This window comes from Branchiostoma lanceolatum, chromosome 12 (genome assembly GCF_035083965.1).
Source record: "Branchiostoma lanceolatum isolate klBraLanc5 chromosome 12, klBraLanc5.hap2, whole genome shotgun sequence".
Taxonomy (NCBI): Eukaryota; Metazoa; Chordata; class Leptocardii; order Amphioxiformes; family Branchiostomatidae; genus Branchiostoma; species Branchiostoma lanceolatum.
In genome coordinates this window covers 15,989,336-16,015,736 of record NC_089733.1, presented here as the reverse complement: position 1 = coordinate 16,015,736, position 26,401 = coordinate 15,989,336, and the positions used below count along the sequence as shown (strand labels likewise).

Here is a 26,401-nt window from a genome sequence, read left to right as displayed (position 1 = left end):
ACACACACTCTTGTCACATGCGCTTTAGTCGCTTGATGTGTTAGGCTGTCTTGATGGTCGTGATAGAAGAGACCCCTAGCAACAATTACAGAATTGCAGCCAGTATTGGACGAGCCGTAACAGGTGGACTACGTAGCGCCCGGCCTGTACGTGTAGAACGTGCTCAGAAAAACTTCGGTTTATTCCTGTCACAGAAAACCTCGCCCCGGGATCGGGAGAAACTGATTATCGAAACACGTCATTCCTATTCCACGAATTCAGTGCCGAAGCCAGGTGATACAGGAAATTGGCGACGACCAGGCATGGTATTTGCGTCACTTCGGCTACACTGACGTAGTTCGTTTCCCTTGGGACCCCCTTTAATCCGTTCTCTCCGTTGTTGGCTGTGTATTTACGGCAACTTCTAAATCTGGCCAGCGGGAGTGGGCTGTGATGACGTATTTTAGACGGTGTTATTGTAACTTCTAAAGCCATTTCCTCTCTTTAAACATAACAAAAATAACACCAAAGGCAGCAATTTCCCATCATCCTTTTGTAGCCTACAGACTCTTGCATTTGTTTTTGGATCTCGTTCTCAAACCGATTGAGTGATTGAGTTAAATCTTTCCAATTGCTCGAAGTTAAGATCTGAATCCTTTAAAAAATGGATTACACGTTTTGCTAAAGTTTCGGCTTGTTTTTATTCTAATAATCATTCTATTCTTTTATCCTTTTTAGAAAAATTCATGGCCCGTAAGACTTCGACGTACGTTACATCCAAACGGGCCATAAAAATGCCTGTCATACGACGTGCAGGGCGGATTCACACCCAAGAAAAAAAGGCGACGTACGTCCAGAAAATTTTCCCAGTAAATATGCTTGCTTAGGAGTAAACTGAGTAGTAAAATTGCTTATGAGTCTCACAGTAACAGAAATTACGAAGACGAACGATATACCGCTCTTCGTTTGTGTTTTGAACCATGAATGTGTACATAATGATATATGTTTGTCGATTTATTAGAACAAGGACATTATATCTAGGATGTCCTTGGTTAGAACAAACAACCCTTGAATCTGACGGCGGCCATTTGGGGACCTGTTGTGGACTAATGGACCCCAAAATAGGTGTCTAGTTCGCGGCAAGTTCGCGGCATTTTGCCGCTTGCGTTTTTCCTTAACTTTAAAAAAAATCACAATTTCAAGCGGCACATTGGCGGTGATATCGATATGGCGGCAAGCTGGCATTTGTGCGCGGCACGTTGGCCACCGTCATTCGCACGCTGCCGCCAACGTGCCGCAGTCCAGTGTGATAGGGGCTTTAGGGCGTGATCTTACCCCGATCCATTGTATTCTGGCTTCCAAGGCTGTTACGTCATGATTACTATGCACCAACCAACGCCGTACTTATCCTTGGAATTCTAGTACTTCAATAACGAGCAATTAAACACCTTGTTGTTGCGCAACTGTGACTTGTTTGTGTCTCCTTTTTAAGGTCACCGCGAACTCTTTTAAGGATAATCCATCTCTGTACACAAGCTAACAGTTTACAGAAGCGGAATCTATCGAGGAGCTTCCATTCAAAATATAACGGCTGGTAAGGCAGAGCCTGGAACTAAAACAGGATGACACTGGTATCTTGTGTATCTTATTACCTGGACTTCTAACCTTCATCGACGTAATTACTTTATCTCTGTGTATTAATCTCTAGATTAAGTTAACTAGCATTCCTCGGGTATAGTGTGATAATTTGAAGAAGCAAGGTCACTATTAACATACCATTTTGACAGATGCTGCCGGAGCCATGGCCCGAGCCATACACAGCTGGTTCCTACTTGTTTGGTCAAAGAAAACACAGATGGAACGAATGTTCTTGATAGACTCTGTTTTATTTATAACAGAAAGCTAACACGATACTGGAATCGGGGGAAAACTTGCATAGTTTTCATTGTCTGCTGTATGTGTTTTGCTATCTTTACAATTTTAATATACATTGCTGCTGTTTTTTTAACTCTTTGTGCGTCCTCTTGGAGTAGCACATACATGTTGTTTACAAATATGCTATTCATATAAATATGTTAAAGCAACTGTTGTCTTCATTTACATATTGTAAGCAAAATCTCGATACACGCATATAGGATATAAACTCTTATGATATTTACAGCAAATATAGAATTTAAGCAAGCTTTACACAAGTCCACGTCACATATATTAGGATAACACACTATGTAACTGCCTGGAATTACAAACAGTTGACAAAGATATAATTTCATCTATATATACTACCTTTTAGGCATCTGGCACAAGTCGGTTTCCTAATTAAGATATACCATTTTTAATTTTTTTTTCGAATCATTATTGACAATTTACATCAAGGTTTATTTTCGAGCACCTTCTTCTTATTCTTTTGTCATGTACGAAGTATCAATAATGTCCAAAACATTCTTTGTAGAGTCGAACTCACTTTTGGTCTTGTTTGGAATTCACAACTGTGACACAACTCAGGTCACAAACGTTAGTCCCAGCAGTGTACCATGGTCCAACATTTTACCTGCTTTGATACAACTAGAGCTCAAACTCCAACTCCAACTGCCAAGCAGATAACTCGGTCGGGGTTACTGTTTGTTGGTCTTTTGGTGCGGCCTTTTCTGCGTTTAAGTCTAGTACTGCTTTTTCTTATGGCAGCCCCGAGAAAAGATGTGCACCACTAGGGAAAAAAAAAGAGAAACACAGAAAAGTACGTACACAAAAGACCAACAAAATAGCCACGACCGATGTACCTGCTTGGAGCGTAGGTAGAACCCCGGGCGCAGCAGACACAAGCAAGACGCACCTTGATATAATCGTCTTCGTAAATTGTTGTTGTTTTCCCTGGCGCTCCTGTTTTTGGCATGGTTGGTATTCAGTATGGTATTGAATACGGTAAGGCGCAGTAGAGCAAACTTGAATACCATAAATCATGTAAGAAGAATTGGAGCGATAAAACATGGTATTACAACCAAGTCTTTTATCCCTGTACTCATTAAAACATTAACTAACACTGATGTCAACATTAAGTCATTGTAAATTTGAAAATGCCACAAAAGACCAACAAAATAGCCACGACCGATTCATCTGCTTGGAGAGTAGGTAGAGCCCCGGGGAGAGTAGTACTGTTTCCAAGGCAGGAAAATCACCGGGGGCAAGCTGATTGTCCAGGCGGCTGTAAGGCTTATACTGGGCCGATGAAGCTCCCCTGAAGCCACGGTGTCACCAGTAAGGCTCCAGGAGTGTTTTGCCCTCAGACCCACGGCAGGAACGCGCTGTTTAACAGCTGTCGTAACGTCGTCCTGCGACTGTTCATCGCCTGCTTGAGCTTGTTCCTCAGCGACATGAGCCTCGGATCCTGCTTGAACGCCTTGATGCCCTGCCACGGCACCCAGTACTTCTTCATACACAGCGGACAGCGGAAGGTTATGCAGTTTCTCATGAGCGCCGTGAGACAGTCGTCGCACAAGTGGTGCAGACACGGCAGTAGGCGTGGGCTCTTCTCGAACACTCCGAGGTGGATGCAGCAAGTGAGGTTCTCTCGTTCGAACGTTGTCATTATAGCCTGTAGTTGCTTGTCCTGCTGTCTTTTCGGCGCCGTGTGCTCCAGCGCGTCTTCTACTTGCGCCAAGAAGTCGCATTCCAAGTCTTTGTAGATGTCTTCCCTCATGTTGATGCCTTGAGTTCCCTTGTCCGCTCTGAAGAAGAAAAAAAAAGGAATTCGACATGTTAAAGTACTATAGCGCACACAAAAAGCGCTGCCGGTCGATACAATGTATTGCAACTGAACCGCTTTACTATAAATATTCTTCACAACAAAAAGGTAAATCAGGGAACTCACGTCAAAGTAAGGAAATACAAAAGAGACGCTTATAAAGATACCGTACCTTATAAGAAATGTTGTTGTTTTGGAGTATATGTTGGACTAGTACGGGGTAGGTCCTATCGCCAGGGCTTCCACCACAGTCTCTGAGCCCTCACGTGTATGCCTAGTGTTGTTATCGGAGGTGGACAGTCCTAAGTATAATAGGGACAGTCGTGCCCCCAGGCATACGAGGCCGGAGATGACGTCACAGCCAGAGTGGTGACGTCAGTGGGACCACATGATTTCTGAGTTTTCAGGGTGACACCTGTAAGATTACATATAGTTAGTTAGTTAGTTAGTTGGGCACTAACTTATTATCCAATGTTTTAAATGCCTAACACCTCAACTCAGGGTCTTTTTGTGTCGTTATCTTAAGACTGAGACTCCTAATGAAAGGTCTTCAAATACAAATCGCAAAAGTCCTTTTCTCAAATGATGTTTGAAAATACATCGACGTTGATGAGAGAGGACAGCTCTAACCATAGGCGGTAGGCCGAGGAGTTGTTGTTGAATTGAGCGGGTGCCGACGGCATCAGTTCCGACGGGTGCTCAAAACTCTACTTGTCTCAATCGGACAGTGGCAGCCTACAGCCATATACTGACTGAGGCTTATTCATGCATGTCTGTCTGAACGGTTGCAGCCATGACTAGGTACGGATCCGGAATATCGTCAACTTTGGGTCTCATACGTCATAGTTACCGGTCCATTATTGTCCCATGGGTCCTCCTCAACACCAGCCTGGGTGCCATATATCCTCCGTAGTAACCGCCGGCTCAATCTTTTCGTTTGCTACCCACCGGGGTTAGCAAGCGAAAAGATTGACCTAGCGGGCACTATGGAGGATGGCACCCAGGCTACCTCATCACCGCAGTGTACAATTAGTTGAATCGGTTAAAAATTGGTGTCACCGCCTGCCCTGGCACCAACGTGCAATGTATCGATTCATGACTCGTGGCTTTCACTGTCGACGACCTTCGAGGCCAAATCTGTCGATCGCCAGAAGGAATTTCGAATGACAAAATCGCCAAAGAATCGATCATATTTTTTCGACCTTGTTCCTTTCATTAGATTGGGTTTGGTGACCTAGCCTCCACTAGGCCTTCCTACTGGGGTACCGATCGTAGAATTCGGCAAAAAAGGGGAATAATTGGCCGGTAGAGTCAGTCCACGGGAAGGTTAACATTTCCCGGGCCTGGCTGCGCCTGCAAATGAAAACCTGTGGTGGTCAAATACTCTCACTATAGCCAGGTAATCGGAGGCCTGCGACCATCAGCCGATGCTAGAGGTCGAGCAATGCATGGTTGAGCGGACATCGGCTAGACATCGGCCGCACTACTGCCAAAATGTCCGAGCAGTCCTGCTTTCTAGGCTCTACCAGCCTCCGCGGGTCGCTGGGAAAATAGTAGAAATTTGCCAAATGAAATAGAGTCAATTTTATGAAGGGAGTCGGCTACGGAGAGAGGGTCAAATATTGCGGCTGCGAATGATACCCTCCATGGCTAAAGTCCCCCGGCAAATGTTCTCCCTATAGCCGGCGTGGTTAGTCTGGTAGAGACTACCTGCTTTCCAGCTAGCGGACTCGTCTGGCGAGCTATTCATTTTCCTGCTGTGGGACACAATGGAATACTGATGATGTATCATGCAGTGTAGAAATTGTTACCATCTCTCCGACATCTCAGTACCACCTTGTCAATGTTAAAAATTTTCCGTATTAATGTATCGACATTTGCTACTTAGCTTTTTTTTCAGACTTTCACCATTTCCAGACCTTTTGCTGCACAACACGAGAACAAAATCAACGAAGAAGAAAGAATAATAAGTGTCAAACTGTCAAACTTTCCTTTCAGATGACACACGGGATTTACACATGTTTTGTTGTCCCTAAAACTGGATCATAAGGACATGGCACACCTGTACCTTCCCCTAGCCCGGGGGCAGTCCGGGGCTCGCACCTCTGGTGGGGTAGGGACAAGCAATGGCCATGGCATAGATTCTGGGACAGCATTCCGCAATGTTTTCGTGTCTTATATCACGTAGGCATCTATCTTTCTACTTTCCTTGCATTTCCAACAATCTGAATCAATCTGTATCTTTTATTTTTGCATTATGCCCTTTGGTGTACATTTCCAACTTTGCTCTGTCAGAATTTTGAGATTGTGATACGTACGACTCCAAGTCGACGATAATTACAAACCTACGTTCTTAAGTAGTCACGTATGTGGACAGTTGTTATACTTCTCAGGACAAGGACGCAATTGGAACTTCTTACGGTCGGATGTGCGTGATGATTACTTCGATACCTCCCGGCCTTGTCCTAAAATAGACACACTTTTAGAGACAACAAACGTATTTGCATTTTTTTCTCCCATGTTGCAAATATATTTGACTTCAAAAAGTATAATCCAACGTTTATCTTTTTTAAAAGTCCCAGGATTTTGCACACAAGACGATGTTAATTTTAGAGAAGTAGAGATTAAAAGATTCAAGAAATCCTAAGCTCTTCCGAAGATCTGAGGATTCGTGTGTTCATGTATGTTTCTAATTACCTTCGCCAAGAAAGTTATGTGTTTGTTTGTTTGTTTTTTGGTTGGTTAGTTAGTTGGTATGTTTGTCGGTTCGTTCGTTGGCTCGTTGAAAGTCCGCCGCTGTAGTAATTGCACAAAGTTGCGTGGCCCAAGGGCTATTGAAACGGAGATGGGAACCGCCCTATCTGGTGCGGGACGGACTTTAAATTTTTAACGGTGTCAATGTAACGCACACCTTGCTGAGTAGGATTTTCAAACCACCGACATGCAATATGATTTTGAGGATTTTACTTGCTAAGCAAGTCTTTCGATTAGACAGATGATGTCTACCTCGTAACTCGCTTTTTTTTCTGGGCCTCTTGTTGTTGACATCGTTGGTATCCAGTATGGTAGTGAAAAGATGCGGTAGTTAAAGAAAGTTGCACCGTGCAATGATTGCCCTCTGCGTATAGCGATGTTGTGTTGATTGGAGGGATGATATCATATCTAGCTCCTAAGTTTTTCCCTGGCGCTCCCGTTGTTGGCATGGTTGGTATTCAGTGTTGTATAGAAAACGTAAAGGCGCAGCAGACGAAACAAGACGCACCTTGATATAATTGTCTTCGTAAATTGTAGCTGTTTTCTCTGGCGCTCCCGTTGTTGGCATGGTTGGTATTCAGTATGGTATTGCATACAGTAAGGCGCAGTATAGGTAGTCTCAACAGATTAAGTACGCCAGCTTTTGGGAGAATATTTGCCAGGGAAGTTTGGCCGCCAGAGGGTTTCATTCGCAAGCGCAGGGGAAATATATACCTTACCATGGACTGACTCTACTGGCCAATTATCCCTTTTTGCCGAATTCTACGATCCATGCGCCCGTAAGAACGCCTGATGGAGGCCACAGTAGAGGCGAAGCAAGACGCACCTTGCTATAATTGTGCCTTTGTGTGTAGCGATGGACGTTGCATCATCTAACCTTTAGTTCTTAACGTTAATGTCAACCGCAACTAACTAGTCACCTGGTCCCCCAGGGTCTATTTTAGGCCCGATTTACACGCACGTTTTTGGAGTCGACTCGGGGCTGTGTGTGAGGAACTTTGATCTACTCAAGTGGAGGTTTCCTACCAGAAAACGCTACTTGAGTGGCCCATGGTTCTTCTTGGGGCCTTGTACAGTCCTGAGTCGACTACCAAGCCACCTGGACTAGTCGTTGGGGTTTATTATAGGTCCAGAAGACTTGGCACCTGCCCAGATTACCTGCCCTGGGCGTCACCTGGCAATGATCTCATCTCCTGGCCTAGCTAACACAGTGCATTGGTTCTTATCATAAAGGTAACCGTTTTTGGAAGTCCTGGATAAATACAAATTTGTTGGAGAGGCATCAAATGATACCCGTAATGTAATAGGGATTCTTTATGTGTAATATAAGAAGCCTTGTCACATGCCATGGGCGTCATCCGGTAGTGATCTCATCTCCTGGCCTTGCTAACACAGTGAATTTTTTCTTGTCATAAGTGTAACCGTTTTTGGAAGCCCTGGATGAATACAAGTGTGTACATTTGTTGGGAAGACATTGAGTGATACCCGTAATGTAATAGTTTTTTTTTTCAGAAGTAAAAGATGGATTAAGAATTTGTACATTCGGTGAGGAGAGCGGGGAATCACATGTATTGAATCGTGGTATCAATAAAAGAAACAGGAAGGTTGTGACACTTACGCAGTTGGCATTAAGTGCGCTCTTGTGTTTTCTTAAGTTCTCCGTTGATTAACATCAATATCTAACCCATTATGTGTACTTTTCTTAGGTTTTACAATGACAACCATCTACACATATGTGTATCGAGAAGTAGTCCTCCCGAAACGCCCTCCCGTGATTGTAGAACAAGGACACATACAATCACATTGGAATGGCCTTGTTACATATATAGCATACCAGGCAGCACATCACAAGGCCAAACCTGACTGGGTTGCGGTGACCTGTACACATTTGCACGTCTCTTCAGAACTGCTGTTCCACCTCTGGGGAAAGATTCACCTCAACCTGATGTTCAAGACACTGTTCGTTTGAACCATTTATTGTATTCGTGAGACCGATGCATTCGCGGTGTAAGAATGATAGGCTACCTTAAAAGGAAAACGAGAACTCTGTCGTCGCCCCGTGTATTGGAAACGTGTCCGGACTTATCCAACACAACGAGACAAAATGTTGACTCTGTCGGCAGAGTGAAAAGCGTTCTATCGTCCAAGCTGGAATTAGACATCGTGGTCGCGGGAACTCTTTTGGAAAATGAAGTGATGTTGACAAGAAAATGCGCGCCAACTGCAGATTTGTCAACAGTAGGACACACCAACGGGACAATGAAGACGGCGGCGACAACTACAACAACAATGGGACGTTATGTTGAAGCGTTATCCAGGACAATAACGTGTACGGAACAGAAGTCTGGCACTATAAGTAGCGAAGAAAAATCTACAGCAAAAGGTACAGTTTCTGAGCTTAGACCTACTGCATCAAGAGGAACAAGCATACATTCAGGCGAAGAGACGATAGCCTCAAAAACAGCGATTCCAACAGACGCCACGAGAATGTCAACTGCTACACTAACGTCTTTGTCGACTGCGGTGGGGACAGCCGTAACATCTACAGCAACAGAAGAGTCAGAGACAGAGCTCTCGTATCCAAACAAAACGGACAACATAGACACAGAGCTAACACGGAGCGTTCCACACAAAATACACGGCGATGTGAGTAAGACTATACTGGAAGCGGCAGCGCCTGGCAGTTTGATACAGCACTTTATAGACGAACATCTCGTCTGTAGAATACATAATGGTTTCTTCCACATCCTCGCCCATATTCCGAGAATCCTAGCTTGCGGACACACGTTCTGTAAACCCTGTCTCCGAAAAATTATGCTTTGGGACGTCGTTATCCTTTGTCCCGTTTGCGGGAGGGTGACGGGCCTTCCCCCGGGTGGGGTAGACGGGCTACCCGAGGATTTCTACACGGCAAGCCTCTGCGTTCGGGTGATCGACCTGTTGGAGGAAGATAGTGTAAAACCTCATGCGGACATTCCGTGTATCACCACTCGGACTAAAACAGCTGAAAACATGAGTTTGACAACTTCTAGCGTCCCTGAAAACCTAGATTGTGAATATTCTATATCTGAGGTCGACTCGTTTGTTGTTATAGACAAAATCCCGGCGAAAGAAAACCCGTCGGACGGGCACGTCGACCAGTCTGGCCCGGTTAGTGGCGGAGCGAACCCGCCGCGGTTAACCATAATTAACGGGCATCAGGCAAACCCCGAGGAAAAACAACCGACCAGAACGCCTACCAAACGACGGCTGAAGCGTCGCAGGAGAAAGGGTTTCAGGTCTCTACCGTCGATTCTGGACAAATTCATGGGGGATACGGACGGACATGCGAAGAATGGGACTCAGAACCACATTATCGACAGCTTCAACATGCCCTGGGTGTAGCTATGGAGGGAGGCAACTGCCAACTATATAGTCTTTATGGTCGACTGAATCGATGATTATTGACATCATTCTGTGCTCCAAAACATTTACCTGTGAGATAGTGGGATATCCACAGCTATCGAATGTTGGGAGTATTAGCTAGTTACATAATTTGACATTATCGACATGCCTTGGGTGTAACGTTAGCTGTTGGGTGTCTGTGTGTTCAATTTGGCGGGAAATGTCACACACAGTCTTTTATGGTTGACTGAATCAATGACTTATGCTTGACAGCATTCTATGTTCACAAACAAAATCTATCTACCTCAATGTCTACTTCATACTAGTAAGATAAAATGAACATGTGCACGTAATCATTCATATCCATATATATACATAAGTGTTATATATAATGATATTATGTACTACAATATTTATATTTATCTTGTTGGTCAATTTGGTGGGAACTGTCACATATCATTTCATGGTAGACTCGGAATGAATGACTTATGTTCAGTTGACAGCATTCTATGTTCCCAACCAAAATATATCTACCTCAACGTTCACTTCATACTAATAAGATAGAATTAGATATATTCACAGCTAGCGTACATCTGGAGTACATGTATAAGCTAGGTACGTAATGTTATATGTCTACTACGAATATCTAACTTTAATATAAGGAATAAAGAACGGATTTTGATATGTGACGCAATGATAATCATTATAAAATGTCCTCATGTACACGTAGTTATTCATTCACGTAACTGATATTATGTATAACTATATCTATATTCATTTTATTTTATGTTTGGAGTTGTGTTACAAATTTCAGTATTGTAGTATAACTACTCGTACTTGTAAGACGCCACCAATATATAACTGGCAATATGTTGCAACATTCATATCCATAATACATAATCATACACGTGGTGCTATATGTATAGATATTTATCAAGAGCAGCTAGTTACCTTCGCGACGAATGGTTTCGTCGAGAAGGTTATTCGACGGTGCTTGTCTGTGTGTCTGTTAGTGAACAGAATAAGTCGAGAACGCCTGGATGGTTTGTTGTCGTAGTTGGTGTGTCGGTGTGTATGTGGCAAATCTCAAGATGATTAGATTTTGGGCGAAGTGTTTTGCATAATTAACGAGAAAAGTGTAAAAATGTGTTCAATTGTATGCTTTACTATGCGTTCTGGTTGCGACGGGGATATTGATACGGGTAGATGGGGGGCAAAGTTGGTCATGAGGGGTCATGAGGGGTCATGAGGCAGGCAGGAAACGTCAGTTACATGTACTGCAGCTGCCAGGGACAAATTGGCTATCAGCCAGCTGTAGGGCAGATACAAGAGATAGGCTTGCCCATATAGGCAGTAATGCTTTAAAGCACTAAAACAAGGGCTCAGAAAAGGATTCACCTTAATTGCAAGCCCCAAAAATTCTTATGCACCAGAAAGCCACATCTGTCTACTTTAGAATCATGCAAAGAAAATAGACAGTTGACCAGCTCGTTCTCTCGTAACAGCTGACAGACGAAAACAATCGTCAACTTTGACCTACTCCCAGCCTGGAAGAGTCCACTCGGAGCATGTGAAACCAAACCACAAAGATATCTCCTTACACCAATTAAAAGACTGAAACATACAAATTTTGACCAAAGTTGGATATACACGGCCTTATATGAGTAAGAACAGTCATTAATGCAGTGCCACAGCATGGGCATACCGAGCATGTCTGTGTGTCTGTTAGTGAACACGATAAGTCGAGAATTCTTGGAAGGATTGTCTTGGTATTTGGTATGTTGGTAGGTCTCGATGAAACCTGAAAATGATTAGATTTTGGGCCCCCTATCGGCTTGTTACGGTACTGCAGCGGAACTTCATGTTATGATATCTCGTGTTGTGGACATGCTATGGAACTGATTTTTGAGTGGTAGATAGCTCGTTGGGCAGAGAGTAAGTGGTATAGGTTTGGGCCCCCTAGCAACTTTTTTGGAACTGCAGGGGTAGGTTTTGCTTCAGACTTTGAAAGGGAATAACTCAAGAAGGGCTTGATGGAAGGTCATGATTTTTTGCATGTACATAGCTTGAGCGATGATGTACATGATTGGATACTTATTATGCAAATCAGTAACTAATTTGCATAATTAATGAGGAAAGTTTATACATTCATCAATTTCCATGATAGGACTCGCAAACATGTGACATATGTAACTGAGGAAGAGAGAAATATTAATAGATATCAGCTATGCAAATGAGAACCTCATTTACATAATCAATGAGAAAATAATATAACTCGAGATGGGCTTGATGGATGGTCATGATTTTTGGTATGTAGATAGCTTATGTGATGCTTTGTATGATTGGATGATAATTATGCAAATCAGATTATAATTAATGAGGCAATTTTAAAAACCTGCTGTGTTCCATGATATGACTATTCAAATATGTGACATTTGTAACTGAGGAAGAGAGGAATGTCAATAGATAGAAATTATGCAAATGTAGGCCTAATTTGCATAATTCATGAGAAACTACTATCATTCCATACTAGTAAATAACGGCAATTTCATACTTGTTGCATTTAGAAGTTGTGTGAATGTGAACACCATTGAATCAAATTATGCTAATAAGGAGCTTATTTGCATTATTGATGAAAAATGTTAGCATAACCTTCTTTGTTAAGCTCATAATCATAACAAGGAGGTTTGGACAACTTATGTTATTTGGGTGAGGAGGATCAACTGGTATGATTTTTGATTGATGAAAAACACTCCTAATACGTCAGTCATAAAGGTCAAAATCATTTCGCGAAGGTATGAGGTCGTAGAACTCTTGTTGTACATCATTTACTGTATTTCAAAGTTGATCATCACTATGAGTTGATCATCGGATTCTGAATAAAAACTCTCTAAGTTGCACAGTCTTCTGAATCATAGATTTTCCTTGCATCACGCTCAGGCTAGGGTAATATGACGTCTTGTCTATTATAATGTTGATGTTCAATTTGCAGTTCCCTTTACCAATGATTACGGACGTTATCGTTACAGTTATCATTACTATGAGGAAAGTTGCAACAAAGTGATTTAAACCTAGAAACAGACACATGGATATCACAGATATCTGACACTGATATAGAAGAATCTGAAGCACTGAAGCTAACAGTCATCAACGTCATTTTAAGCCAGATTGCACGTCGATTTAATACTACATCATGATTCATGATCATGTACATCTGCATACTTGAGATTTCCACTGTCGAGCGGAGACCGGCAAAAGCTCCACCCAACGAAATAAGTATCAACTGCATCAATGTGAAGGTACGCCACAAGACAGCCGAATTTTGCACGACACTCTCATGACTGTTCCAACCATGCACTCGCTGTCGTAGAGCCGTCGTGCGACGAATGTTACCGGTCCCTTGATCGGACTCAGAAAGCTAAAGGGATACGTTACACATGTACACACCCCTGAGCAGAATATTTCTTACGCTCGTCCATAGACCATAAAAGGGAATGTCAACTCTGACCCCGACGACAATAGGGCCCTAGGGAACGTGCGTGCCCCCTCGAGATATTCAAGTAGAAAGTCTCAACTCTGACAAGTGGTTTATTGTTGTTCCCAAAACAAGGTGAGCTTTACAGGTCTTTTGTTGGCGTTCCTTAAAGATAAACGCTTGGACGGTTTTCTGTACTAGTAGAAAAGGATAAGTAAGTAGAGGTAGCCACTTACCAAACACAGGTGAGGTTTTTACAGCATTCGCAGCGTGTAGCTGTCGCTTGAACCTTGACATAAGAATCAACCTTGTCGAGCAAGTTGTACATATGTACATTGAAGGGAGCTGAATATTAGTTACATACTGTCTTTAACATGACATGGTAACTCAATGATAAGTTAACTTTTTGCTAAGTGTTTTTTACTGTCGTTTCCTTGTAGCGCAAATGCTTCAAGTCAACTACCTTCACTGTCGCTGATATACAATATACGACAAATGTGCCTGTAACAACAATTCCTTAAGAATTATGGGCAAGTAGTAAGCTTACAAGAACATGGGAGGGGGGTTGAAAAACGATGGGCATCAGAATTGTGTTTTACAGTCTTTTGTTGAAGGCGGTGCCTCAAATTGCTTCGTGCTTTCTCAACCACCACTACAAGGAAACGTTCCTCGAAAAAAACATGACTCACTTAAAGGAAGTAAACAGTGCATGGCAGGGTGTGTCACGTGACGTGTCAAGAAATGGCGGAGACTTAATACATGTTAACACCTTCTTTTGTACAATGACAAAAAGTATCACATATTCTTTGTAAAGCTGAGATCAAGATGCGTAACATATTTGCGAACCAGTCTCAGATGCCATAATAGGTTAGTGGGGACGGGCGTGGTTGAAAAATGCATCACATATTCTTCGTAAAGCTGTGTATTTTTGAAATCAAAATGCGCAAAAAATTGCGAACCATAATAGTAGGCAGTGGGGAGTGGGGAGGGGCGTGGTTGAAATTACATATTTTCAGTAAAGCTGTATATTTTCGAGATCAAAATGCGCAACTTTATTTGCGGACCAGCCTATGCCATGATAGATTAGTGGGGAGGGGGCGTGGTTGAAAAATGCCCACTTAAGTTAGAGGTCAGCTCAGGACTAGTATGATACATTGATCAAGTTCGTCTCAATTCTAGATATACGCATCCTACATCGTTAAGCACTATCCTCTAAGTCTTCTTTAAACTATACGTGACAGTTTTGTCGTGGCACTACAGTCTATGCGGGCCATGACCAGTCGCCTAAGTGTGTGTGTGTGAGCAGTCGTTTTTCGAGTTCGCGCCAATGTTGTTTCAGGAACATTGTAGCCCATGAATGGAGTGTTTACCTTTGTGAAACACAACCACCGTCTTGTAACAAGACCTGCGGTGCTTCAAGCGTTATAAATAGCACAGAGAAACCTCGCTGTGGGGTTAAGAATAAAAACTAGGACAGAAACTTGCCTATGAAAAGACAGATTAAAACACCTGCTTAGGTTATGAATGATTGAAGCCGTCGTACAAGTTTCTATTGTCATAATATATGTTGCCTACTTCTGCTGCCGCACGACATTGTGCCTTAAGAATGCTAACAACAAACCGGTGCTATCCGTTCGTTGAAGGGATTATGTATACGTACGAACTTCTTAGGGCAAGCTAAAAACGTGTGTTAAACTTCACCTCATAGCTCAAGACTGAACCTTACGATAGGAACGGAATATGGACTACGAGTATGGATTATGGCTCTGTAAAGTTTGTATGTATCGATGTATATGTATTTTAGACTTATGTTTTGTACTGATTGTATTGTGTTATCCAGGGCCCCACTGCAGAGCAGTGTAGTGCACTGAGTTGGGCCACCCTGGCTAAATAAAACAGAAACAAACAAACAAACAAACAAACAAACAAACAACGTTCATTGTATGTCAATCAAAAACTGTCACGCACTATCCCTTCCACTTAACCGTGAAGAAAAACACTTAACATGTCTCTTCTTGTTGTTCAAACCGTTCAGGTTCACTTGATCGCCGACTTCCTTCCACAAAATTACGTCACTTCCTCACTTCCATCACGGCTTGTCCCGCCAACACACCTGGCCAAGGAGCGGCCATGGACACCACCAACTTACAGAAAATCCGCGAGGAGCTCTTGTCCTGCGGGATCTGTCTTGAGACGTTCACGGATCCAAGAGTCCTGCCCTGTCAGCACACCTTCTGTCAGAACTGTATCAAACAGATCAGCGCGGACAAGCGAATCTTCCGGTGCCCTACATGTCGAGAACAGGTCATACTCCCTAAAGATGGCGTCGAGGGGTTCAAGAAGAATTTCGAGATCGCCAGTTTCTGTGAGAAGTTGGTGCCGGTTGTCAAGAAGCCGCCTCCGCCGATAGCTGCGAAGCCGCGCACGGGAGACAGGTGCGGGACACACAAGAAGGAGGTCCGTCGCTTCTACTGCCAGCAGTGCAAGGTGGCCATTTGTAGCGAGTGCATTCTCGACATTCATCAGGGGCATTCTATATGCAGCGCCGCTCAAGCGGCAGGTGGCAGTCGCGACCGGATAGGCGCAAGTCTGAAGACGTGCAAAGAGAGAATTAAGATCCACGAAGACGTCTCTAGCGGCGTCTCTGACAACGAGAAGAAGCTAGATGCAGAGAAGAAGGCGGTAGAGAGCACCATACGGTCTTACCAGCAACAGTTGATCGACGATATCAACAAGACGGCAGCGGTTTTACTTCAGGAGCTCGAGAGTCACTTCATGACGAAACAAATGCGTTTGATAGAGCAGAAGGACTCGGCACAGAGCACGCTCGACGAGGTGTCTGCCACTCGAGACTGGGCGGAGAAGAGGTTGGAGTTCACCGAACCAGAGGTCATAGGCATGGAGGACGCCATTTGTAAAAAGTTAGAGGCTGCCATCACAATGAAGGAGTTGAGCGCGGACTACATTTCGCTGGAAATGGACTTCCAACCGGCCATCACTCCAACAGGGAAGGCCCTCCTAGGACATCTGAGGGAGAAAGGCTCTAAAAAGGAACGACAGAATAGCCTCACGCCTGCAAATGCGACACCACCAACGGTCATGAGAGGAATCAATCCCAACCAACCGGTACCAGGTCTAGTCTTCTTCGGACACGAGGGTTCGGGAGAGGGCCAACTAGCGGAACCCAGAGGAATGACAGTCACCCCCGAGGGACGCATCTTTGTCATGGACGGCTGTAGCGACATAGAAGAAGGAGAGATTAAAGAGTACGACAACGCGGGACAGTTCGTGGGGAAGTCTTTCCAGCCGCACTACTTTCATCTAGCCGCGGACAGGTATTTGTTTATTCATTATTACCTTCGCCAAGAGGGTTGCATTTTCGGTAGCGTTTGTATGTGTGTATCTTATGTATGTATGCATGTAGAAGTCTATCATAAGTCGAGAAGTCCTGGATGGATTTTATTGATATTTGGAAATGGAATGTGACTAGGTCTTGATGAGACCTGGATATGATTAGATTTTGGGTATCCAATCGCATTGTTACGGTACTGCATCAAAACTTCCTGTTTTGATATGTCGTTTTTGTAAAAGATTATTTGACTGTGTTCTCTCAAACTGGACCTCTGGGAAACATGGCCAAGGCCAACAAGGTATTCCAGTCTAGATGAAGATAGATAGATAGATAGATAGATAGATAGATGGATGGATGGATGGATGGATGGATGGATGGATGGATGGATGGATGGATGGATGGATGGATGGATAGATAGATAGATAGATAGATAGATAGATAGATAGATAGATAGATAGATAGATACATGGATGGATGATGGGTTGATTCGGATTGATTATTGATAGATCGATAGATAGATAGATTGATTAATTGATTCATTGACTGACTGGTTCATTGCTTGGTTTATTTATTTATTTATCTATTTATTTATTAATTGATTGATTGACAGCACGGGACACCTGTTCTGCACGAGGCCGCAGCAGGAGAGCATAGACGTGCTGGACAAGCTCGGGACGTGCGTGCAGACCTTCGGGAAGGGGCAGCTCTCCTACCCGATGGGCATCGCCATCCACCCGGTGGGAGGTCAGGTACTGGTCACGGACACGCAGAAGAGCAAGGTAAGGTATTTTTTTAAATTTTTTTATTTCACCATCAAAAACAGCACATAATGATGCCACACTCATGATGCAAAACACGCTTACGAAGCAAAACATGTAACGAGTCTCTTTGTCATAACTCTATGACAAAAAAATGACAAAGTAGAAAGCCCGACAAAAACGCCTAAAACACGTAAAAAACCAGCAGGACCCACTCCTCTGCTTAGCAGTATGTCTATATGGCTACAATGCCATATGCTTGTCTGAAAGTACTTACAAAGTTAACGAGGTAGTGCTTATACAGGTCCTGTCAATGTAATTAACAAATTGATATGTTCTTGTGGAAGTGAGAGACAAGGTATCATCTGAGGTTATCATCTTTTTATCACACCTTAAAATTGAGGTACAGAAGATCGCCGTTTAACGCTCCTTGTCCTGCCTGTATCTGTAGGTGTTCATCTACCAGCCTGACGGACAGCTGATACGACAATTCGGCGGCAGCGGGCGCGGCGACCACGAGCTGTCCTACCCCATATCTGTAGCCGTCGATTCGGCGTGGAACATATTCGTGTCCGACCACGACAGTCACTGCGTCAAGGTACATAGGAGGCTTTCGTTATGCATCGTTTCTGTTACCCTAGCTATCTAGAGGTGGCTGGAAAGAGCCATCCTCGTCCACCAGGACCTTTCCGCTCTACGTCCTGGTGGACGAGGATGGAAAGAGCAGAAACAGGTCAAATAGACAGATGACATGCCAGAGGAGTTAGTCGGACAGTTCGTACTAAAATCAGCTGTTCTGTGACAGAAAAAAGTTGGGTGTGTCGTACCTTACCTTACATAGTCCCCTCATTATGCCTAGCTAAAAGCTACATGACAAATGAAAATACATATTGTGGCGTAACGGCAGGGTCTTCGGCCCAGAACCCAGCGGTCCCGGGTTCGAATCCCCCTGACGCCACCGATGTTGTGCCCTTGGGAAAGGCACTTTATACGACTTTCCTCACTCACCCAGGTGTAGAAACGGGTATACTGTTCTCTGTACGTGGCACTGTTGAAATAAGTTATAAAAAACTTGAGTGCAGTGCCAAGTCGTCCTTGTCTGTCCAAAAACGACGTAAAAAAAATGAAAACCGGAAGTCCGGCTGCAGTACCTTGGAACATTGCTGTTGCCAACCATGACGTTTTTTATTTTTCTTTATCTTGTTGGAATTCCAGGTGTTTGCAATGATGGGGACGTTTCGGCTTAAGGTTGCCAAGAAGGGCAGCAAGGATGGACAGCTGAAGAATCCTAAAGGTGGCGTTGTAATGTTATGATATTCTAAAGAACGTAACTTTATAAGTTATATAAACATTATAAGCACGGTAACTGATGTCATTTCATATTTGACAGGCATGATAAAAGTTGCTAACGGTCTAGTTTCTGCCTTGAACAAGAAATAAATCCGTGTTGACTGTCTATAGGAACTGAAAACTGGTACTAGAATCTTATTATGATATACAAAATGTACTACTGGTAACGTTATGTACAATGTGGTGTCTTGTATTACCTGCAACTTGTGCAAGGGAAGAACAGTTCAACTGCATAACAATATTGTCGTTCTTCCTGCTAAGTTATCGTTTGAAGAAAATTATCAGTGCTCACGCTATGTGATTGTCCCCTTTTCTCGAAAGACTCATACTTATACAGTACAGTAGTCGAAGTATTCAATATTGTAAAAACTATCCCGGATACGTTGACCTACTCGCCGGCATACTCCCAACCACAACCAGTGATCTTGTTCACGATAACTCCCAACTTCGGAGCTAGTCTTGAGCATGAGTCCCAACTATGGTCTGGAGAAGTTCGGGAGGTCATGGTCGGCTATGCTTGACAGGAACTTTAGGGATCTCCAGGGAGAGTCTTTAAAAGCTGACGTTTCAATGACAACGTTTCTCATACAGGAATATGCTTGGACGCTGAAGGGAACATCATCGTGGCAGACAGTGGGAATGGACGGGTTTCCATGTTTGACTCGCACGGCAAGTTTTCCCGCCACCTGCTGACCTCTGACCAGGGCCTCGGACACCCCAGTCAAGTGACCTTAATGCCCGACGGCCGGTTGGCGGTCATGGATATGGAGGCCAACCGAGGGCTCATATTCCATTACAAGTCTGACCAATGAGAGCGCTTGTTTCATTTTACAGGGTGTTAGCACTCACGTAACTGAGTTACATAGGTACCTATCCGCCATGCTGATTGGTTGAAACTGGGAATTATCAGGTAGATCTGAATTTTTATACAATTGTAGATAACGTTAGGTAACACTCACATAATGATGACATCATGCAGATGCAAACCCATAGGTCTGATTCATCCAGATTTAACCAACCAACATGGCGACTGTGACGTCATAGACAAGCGTCACATTCAAACGTCATATGGTTAATGAAAAATAAAAATATTTAGCCTGCTCTTTGGGCAACCAAAGATTTAAAAAAAACGGTGACTTATACGGTAAGAGAGCTTTTTGAATTCAAAAGGGTTCTAAAATTGAATCATATTGAATTACTAATCCTTGAAGCTTCTCTCGTGTAATAGGACCAGTGAATTTAGCTTTATTGAAGAATCAGTGGCTTCTTAGTTTACTAACATGATATGCCATGATCTAACATTACATGTAGAACGCGTTATATCAGGTACGATTGGTATGAAATGTACGAAAGAGTGTGTGTATTGTTTTATTATATCCAGCCATCTTACTAGAAATATAGACAATTTCAGCAATATATGTATACGTACGAGGTAGCATGTAACGCATTAACAGTAACTTATGTAAAGAGGCAATATTTCTTTCAGCTAGTGACTTATAAAGCTTTCCTCAATAAATATTCACTACTCTCTTTAATCTTCAAGCATATGTATCAGTTGCAAGGCAGTATCAAAATGGCCAACGAGTATCCAAAGCTGGCCCTTTTGATACTGCCTTGACACTGATACTGTGCTTGGAGATTATGTTCTTTTAACTGGTGTTGGTATGCAAGAGTGTTTTATACGCAAATGATTTACACGATGTAATACGTATCAATAGTATGATACATTTTGATACCCATCCAAACATTTGAAGAAGAAAAAGAGAAAATCCTGCACATAATTGACACGTTCTCTGTGATTGTTTCTTTTCTAAGGCTTGTATCGGGTGTCGTTCATTAACAGAACTTGAGTGTGCAACACTGAATACAAGAGAGAAATGTACATATCAGTTTTCAAGTTCCTATCATTGTAATAACAAACGGTCGGCTGTAGAGTGGTAAGGATACCTGCCTGTTCGGCAAACTTCCCACGTCCATTATTATGTTTTAAAAAAACGAAACGCAAAAGCTCATTATGGAGAAATTGATGAAATAACTTCAAATTACAGTCTGTTCTACAAGAATTACATACAGGTCTACATATCTGCACTTCAACTAGAAGTCGCTAGGGACACTTCTGCGTCTTACAATCGCTACACTTACAGTCTCCGGATTTGGCGCTGGATAGAGATATTTTCAAAAGGCTAGAAAAATAACTCTAAACGAAACAACAAAACAAACAAACAACCAATTAAGTAACCAACCAACCAACCAATTCGCCAACCAGCAAGACTAATAAACAAGAATGTGACTGCGTAACATAGAAGTTGTTGACACTTGCTAATGATAATCAATGAGACAGTGTGATCATCTCCTGGTCTTGTTAAACATGGGGTACAGGGGCGGTGTATAATTTGTGTGAGCAGTCGTCCTTACCAATCAATAACGGTAGATTTCACTGATGCCCTCTGGTAAGTTCAGAGGTCAGAGTTGTGAACTTGCGTCGTTGACAGAACCCGTGAGACCGCTTTTCTGTGTTCTCACACCCAGACTTAGTCATCTGCTGATCGCACCCATAACCCGGTCTTCCACGCGTACACATTCCATCAACAGGTACGGCACAAAACTCACCTTCTATCTACTCTATACCTTAACGTTACTCCGTTTAGTAGTTTTACCGACCAGACATATATTCCTAAGCCATTCAAGTTACTACAAGATTGTGTGTCCTTTTTCATTTGTAAAGGGTTCTTCTTGCGTTTTTAGACAGTGTAGCTAGGCGGGCGGGGACTTGCATCATGAATACCTGAAGAACGCGAGGGTATGCGAAATATGTAATTGAATCTAAGTAATCTCTCTGTTAACTTCGTTGGCTATACTGTTAAGATATATCTAAACGATTATAAAGCTCTGTTCATACAGTGTACTATATGTAGTTTTTGTCGCATGCCATGTGTTTTCTGCAGTACTAAACCGACGTAGATTTTAGAGGGGATAACCTGCTTTGGTTTGAAATTCCTTTCCTAGGTGTTGTCGAAATCCCACCCAACCCAATGATAACACGTGCACATCGGCACCGTGTCGTAATTTCCGGGGGAAAAGAGTTTAATTACGTATACTCTCCAAGCAGAAGTTGGGTTTGGTCTTGTTTTTGATGTCTTTCTAGGCTATTTTGTTGGGTTTACTATGTTTTCACGGTTTCTTTCTGTCGACAATATAGAAAGCCCGAATTGAAAACGCCTACAATGACGTCAGAAACAACTCTACTGCTTGGAGAGTAGAGTTCAATGTAGTGAGAGAGGTGATCTATATGGAGTAGAAACGCCTCGGTGCGGCTATTGCAGGCACTGCACTAATAGAAACCGCGCTTGTGTCTTGTTGATTATTACCAAGAACCTTGGTAATCAGCGTACTCTGGGATACTCCGAGTACGGGATTAAACAGAGCTGAGCCCTCGCCTAATCAACTCTCTCGTTAATCGTAAATAGCTCCTGAACAATGGACCTTGGCCAGGACATCCGGCTCCAGATCCAGACGGACCTCCTCACCTGTCCGCTGTGCCGACGTCCTTACGTCAAGCCGCGCACCCTGCCCTGCCACCACACCTTCTGTGAGACGTGCGTCGCCAGGTGTGCCGGGACCTACCTGACGTTTCCCTGTCCGTCCTGCCGCCACGACGCCGCCGTCCCCGCCAGCGGAGTGTCCGGGTTTCCCGAGGACGTGTTCCTCAGCAGACTGTCCTTCAAGATCAGGACCATCGAGGAGCCCTACGTCACGCCCTTCGTCATCAACGAATGTTTGACTCACCAGCGACAGGCCATAAGGTTCAGACATGTCTACATCTATTTGTATATTAAATGGTGTTTTTAATCATGTGACTATGATGTAGATACTGTCACGTGAGTGCAAGACTTTGTACTCACGTGACTGTGACGTTAGCACTGACCGCCATCTTGGATGATTAACGAATCAACGAATGTTTGACTCACCAGCGACAGGCCATAAGGTTACTCTTACTGTAGATCTATCTGTAGATTATGGGATGTTTCAATCACGTGACTATGAGGTAGGCTCTGTCACGTGAGTGCAATGCCTACGTCATAGTCACGTGAGAGCAAGATCATGGGTGTTTGTAGTCACGTGATTGTGATGTAGGCACTGTCCGCCATCTTGGATGGTTAAACCTGGAAGTCGTATTTGTCATGTATATATAATTACAGTAGCTTGAGTCTATGACATAAGTATTCGTACGCATTGCCTTGTGTTGTGTTATGTTATGTTGGGTTCTGAACCATTTAAAAGAAGAAGGCTGCAGTATTTATAGGGGCAACAGAGAACAACATTTTCTGCGTGTCCTCCACAGGTTCTACTGCCAGACGTGTGAGAAGCCGCTGTGCCGGGAGTGTCCCAGGGGGAACCACAACTCACACAAGGTGTGTCACATAGAAGAGCAGATAGAGAGGATGAAGGAACGAGTCGGTACCGCCCTGTCGGACCAGCGGCAGAGGTCCGCTACAGCCGTGACCAGTCTACAGGCAGTGCGTGGCTCCATCGCCGAGATTCTGCCTCAGAAACTCGCCATGGAGCGCCACATCGAAGCGCTTGTGCATGAACGCATACAAGCTATCCAACTAGAGGGAGAAGCGCTGCAAAAAAAGCTGGACTCGCTCTGTGATAGACATCTCTCTGACATGACCCAGAGAAAGAAGGAGGTAGAAAGCACGGTGGAAACTCTGCTGACGTTTGACGTTGAGGCGGAGAGGGAGCTGGCTCGAGGCGGGTTAGTGGACGTCAACCGGCACGGAGAGATCTCAGAGAAGCTGAGAATCATGTACGAGACCATGAACAGGCCTGTCAAAAAACCTCCAGGATTTCAGGCAACCTTCATACCCACGGATGTGGATTGTCTTGTAGGATACTTTGAAACAGGTGATCGACCAGGTCATCACGGAATAGACAGCCCTGAAATCATAACGCAGCCGTCTAGAGTTGTTTCACACATGAAAGAACATACCTTTCGGTTTGGGTCCGTTTCTCAAAATGGCCACGAGACGGGGTCTTCGCTGAAGGATGACTGGGAAAAGGTAAAACTCCGCAACAAATCTAACAGTCAACACGAGAAGGGAATACGAGCCGGGAGTTTCCAGGGCGTTAGGAACCCATCAGCCTCGGCGAGGTACGGCGACGAGAAGCCGACGAAAGGCTCCCAGTTTCCCGACCGCAGAACTAGTAGTTTCTCCCCCCGTGAAACACCAAGCGAGAACGCCAAGTCTGTGCCGTATATGAGAAGGCAAGTTAGTGAGCCTGCCAGGCCTACACAGCAATCGTACACAACGAGGAGACCTACACAGCAGCCAAACTCAGCTACTAGGCCTACACGGGAATCCGACACAGCTTACATGTCTACACAGCGATCTGAACCAGCAATAAGGTCTACACAGCAAACACACATGGATACCAGGCCTGTACAGCCATCAGAGACAGCTACCAGACCTACACAGCAATCCGAGACAGCTTCCATGCCTGTACAGCAATCCGAGACAGCTTCCAGGCCTACACAGTCATTAGAGACAGCCAACAGCAATCAGACAACTATACAAAAGCAATTGAGTGAACCTGCAAGGTCTACACAGCAATCACACACAGCGGGAGGACCTACGCAGGATCCAGACCAAGCTGCATGTACCATGCCTACACTTCAAACAGAAACAGCTCCAAAGACAACGCAGGAATCAAACACAGCTCCGGGGCCTAAGCTTCCGTCAGAAACAGTTCCAATACCTTCACAGCAATCAGAGACAACTACCAAGCCTGTACGGCAACCAGAGAAAGCTACCAGGCCTACTCTTCAATCAGAAACACCCGCAAGGCCGACACAACAATCAGACAGAGCACGGGGACTCAGACGGCAATCAGGCGCAACACCACTTCCACCAGAAACAGCTCAAATGCCTGCACTTCAACCGGAGACAGCAAGGGGATCTACAGAACAATCAGAGACAGTTCAAAGGCATACACAGCAATCAGACACCGCAAAGGGACCTATACATCAATTGGAAATACCTGTCAGATCTACACAACAATCAGACACAACAAGAGGATCTACACAGCAACCAGACACAGCTCCCAGCACTGCGCATGCGCAGCAACCAGAGACAACGGGAGGATCCTCTCAAATAGTAACAACGTCACAAGTCGACGATACCTCTGATAACAACTTTGTTCGGTGGAAGACCCTTCGCATCAACTCGAAGGAAAAAGTATCCAAAGTTCTGGAGTTCCCATCTGATGAAGATGTAGAGATTTTTCTGTAAGTTCTAACTACGCCTCGTGTGTGAATTGAGCGCATTTTCATGTAAATGCCAACACAACGGGAGATGGTTAAGTGGCCAGGCTTGTAGTGGAAGCTTCAGTCGTTGGTAAATAAAGTACCAGTACCTGTCACAATAGTCGCAAGACAGGTTCACGACAGCAAACGTAGGACATTCGTGGGACAGTCGTGGAGATGTCGTGCTAAATTCAGTTGTGTTGTGACTGAAATGACTTTTGTAGATCCTTGTCGATGGACCGTTATGTAATAGACTCGATGAAAACCGTGCGATAAAAACACCGTACGGCGTTTATGATTGTGATATAAAGACGACGCTGGAAAAGTAGCTCAGGGCATATGCATATGTATTTAGGCACTGTTGATTGTATGTGCATTTGTATATGCTTAGCCAACGTTTGCCGTAGGCTGGTTGGGTAACCTACGTTTTACTTTTTATGTCAGCTACTCAAATAGATAGATAGATAAATAAATGAATATGTATCTATAGATTGATGGCATGTTTTTGGTATGGCTGGTCAGTGGTTTGTAGGCTCTATGCTAATTAAAATCACATGAAACGACGCTTAATTACGAGTCCTCTTATCGGATCCAAATTAAAAAGACTTCATAAAAATTGTGTTAGAAAGATATAACTGAATGCATGGAAGCTCTTATACAAAAGCAAATATGTACTGCATTATCTATAACTTGTAAGAGAGACGCCACGAGCTTAAATGTGGACAAAATTACAGTTTTATTGATTCTTTTACATCTAGATATACTAGTAGGTTTGAGATACATAAAATGAACAATTCATACTCGTGCCCCCCACCCCACTACATAATCCCTTGGGGGAACGGTTTCACTGACAGCTCGTCTATTTACTATGACGGGACGTCATAATTGCTATTATTCAAACTGAAAAGGCGACACCCTCTTTTAAGGTCAGGGGTCAGAATTCTGACCTCGCGTCAAGGATAGAACCAGTGGGACGACTTTTGTAGCTCAGCTGATCCCTGACAGCCAGTCTGAGTCACCTTCTGGGCGCGCCCATAACCCTGCCCTCCCCACGTGTCCATATCAGCAACAGGTACTCAAAACTCACCTTCTACTTATTGTATACCTTAACGTTACTCCTTCTATCAACGATCCTTGGGTTATTGTTACTGTACGAGTGTGTATCTTCGTATTATAAGACGCTACACGCTATATACTACATACATTAATGTGTTCTTAGATGCTTATAGGAGGGCGTTGACTTAATCCTTAGCGTTGTGTCAGAACCACCTATAGAATGTGACGGAATGTACCGGTCGAATGT

General features: G+C 43.8%; 3 protein-coding genes across 5 annotated transcripts; 2 read left to right on the top strand and 1 right to left on the bottom strand.

Moving 5' to 3' along the window:
* Positions 1 to 2,739: 2,739 nt before the first annotated feature.
* LOC136446530 (tripartite motif-containing protein 3-like) lies at positions 2,740 to 4,225 on the bottom strand. The gene is made up of 2 exons (XM_066444929.1): positions 3,891 to 4,225; positions 2,740 to 3,701 (listed from the first exon to the last, which is right to left on the bottom strand). Exon 2 carries the CDS (start codon positions 3,671 to 3,673, stop codon positions 3,257 to 3,259), a length of 417 nt encoding a protein of 138 aa, XP_066301026.1. The 5' UTR covers positions 3,674 to 3,701; positions 3,891 to 4,225; the 3' UTR covers positions 2,740 to 3,256.
* A 3,134-nt stretch (positions 4,226 to 7,359) lies between these two features.
* LOC136445630 (tripartite motif-containing protein 2-like) lies at positions 7,360 to 20,673 on the top strand. Of its 2 annotated transcripts, none has more exons than XM_066443759.1 (6): positions 7,360 to 7,705; positions 15,367 to 16,666; positions 17,294 to 17,462; positions 17,893 to 18,039; positions 18,657 to 18,735; positions 19,383 to 20,673. In XM_066443759.1, the coding sequence occupies exons 2-6, from the start codon at positions 15,462 to 15,464 to the stop codon at positions 19,601 to 19,603; spliced, it is 1,821 nt and encodes a 606-aa protein (XP_066299856.1). In that variant the 5' UTR covers positions 7,360 to 7,705; positions 15,367 to 15,461; the 3' UTR covers positions 19,604 to 20,673. The 2 variants fall into 2 exon arrangements, with proteins under 2 accessions (XP_066299856.1, XP_066299855.1); XM_066443758.1 differs by lacking the exon at positions 7,360 to 7,705 and adding an exon at positions 13,167 to 13,466.
* A 112-nt stretch (positions 20,674 to 20,785) lies between these two features.
* On the top strand, positions 20,786 to 25,656 carry LOC136445627 (mucin-22-like). 2 transcript variants are annotated; one of them, XM_066443755.1, is made up of 3 exons: positions 20,786 to 21,383; positions 22,259 to 22,594; positions 23,134 to 25,656. In XM_066443755.1, exons 2-3 carry the CDS (start codon positions 22,269 to 22,271, stop codon positions 25,082 to 25,084), a joined length of 2,277 nt encoding a protein of 758 aa, XP_066299852.1. In that variant the 5' UTR covers positions 20,786 to 21,383; positions 22,259 to 22,268; the 3' UTR covers positions 25,085 to 25,656. The 2 variants fall into 2 exon arrangements, with proteins under 2 accessions (XP_066299852.1, XP_066299853.1); XM_066443756.1 differs by lacking the exons at positions 20,786 to 21,383; positions 22,259 to 22,594 and adding an exon at positions 22,660 to 22,776.
* The last annotated feature ends 745 nt before the right edge of the window (positions 25,657 to 26,401 follow it).

Coding starts and splice junctions, on each gene's coding strand:
- LOC136446530 (XM_066444929.1), bottom strand. CDS start 3,673: ATGAGGGAAGACATCTACAAAGACTTGGAATGCGACTTCTTGGCGCAA.
- LOC136445630 (XM_066443759.1), top strand. CDS start 15,462: ATGGACACCACCAACTTACAGAAAATCCGCGAGGAGCTCTTGTCCTGC. Junction 17,463..17,892: donor CGGACACGCAGAAGAGCAAG/GTAAGGTATTTT, acceptor CTGTATCTGTAG/GTGTTCATCTACCAGCCTGA. Junction 18,040..18,656: donor ACGACAGTCACTGCGTCAAG/GTACATAGGAGG, acceptor TTGGAATTCCAG/GTGTTTGCAATGATGGGGAC.
- LOC136445627 (XM_066443755.1), top strand. CDS start 22,269: ATGGACCTTGGCCAGGACATCCGGCTCCAGATCCAGACGGACCTCCTC. Junction 22,595..23,133: donor CACCAGCGACAGGCCATAAG/GTTCAGACATGT, acceptor TGTCCTCCACAG/GTTCTACTGCCAGACGTGTG.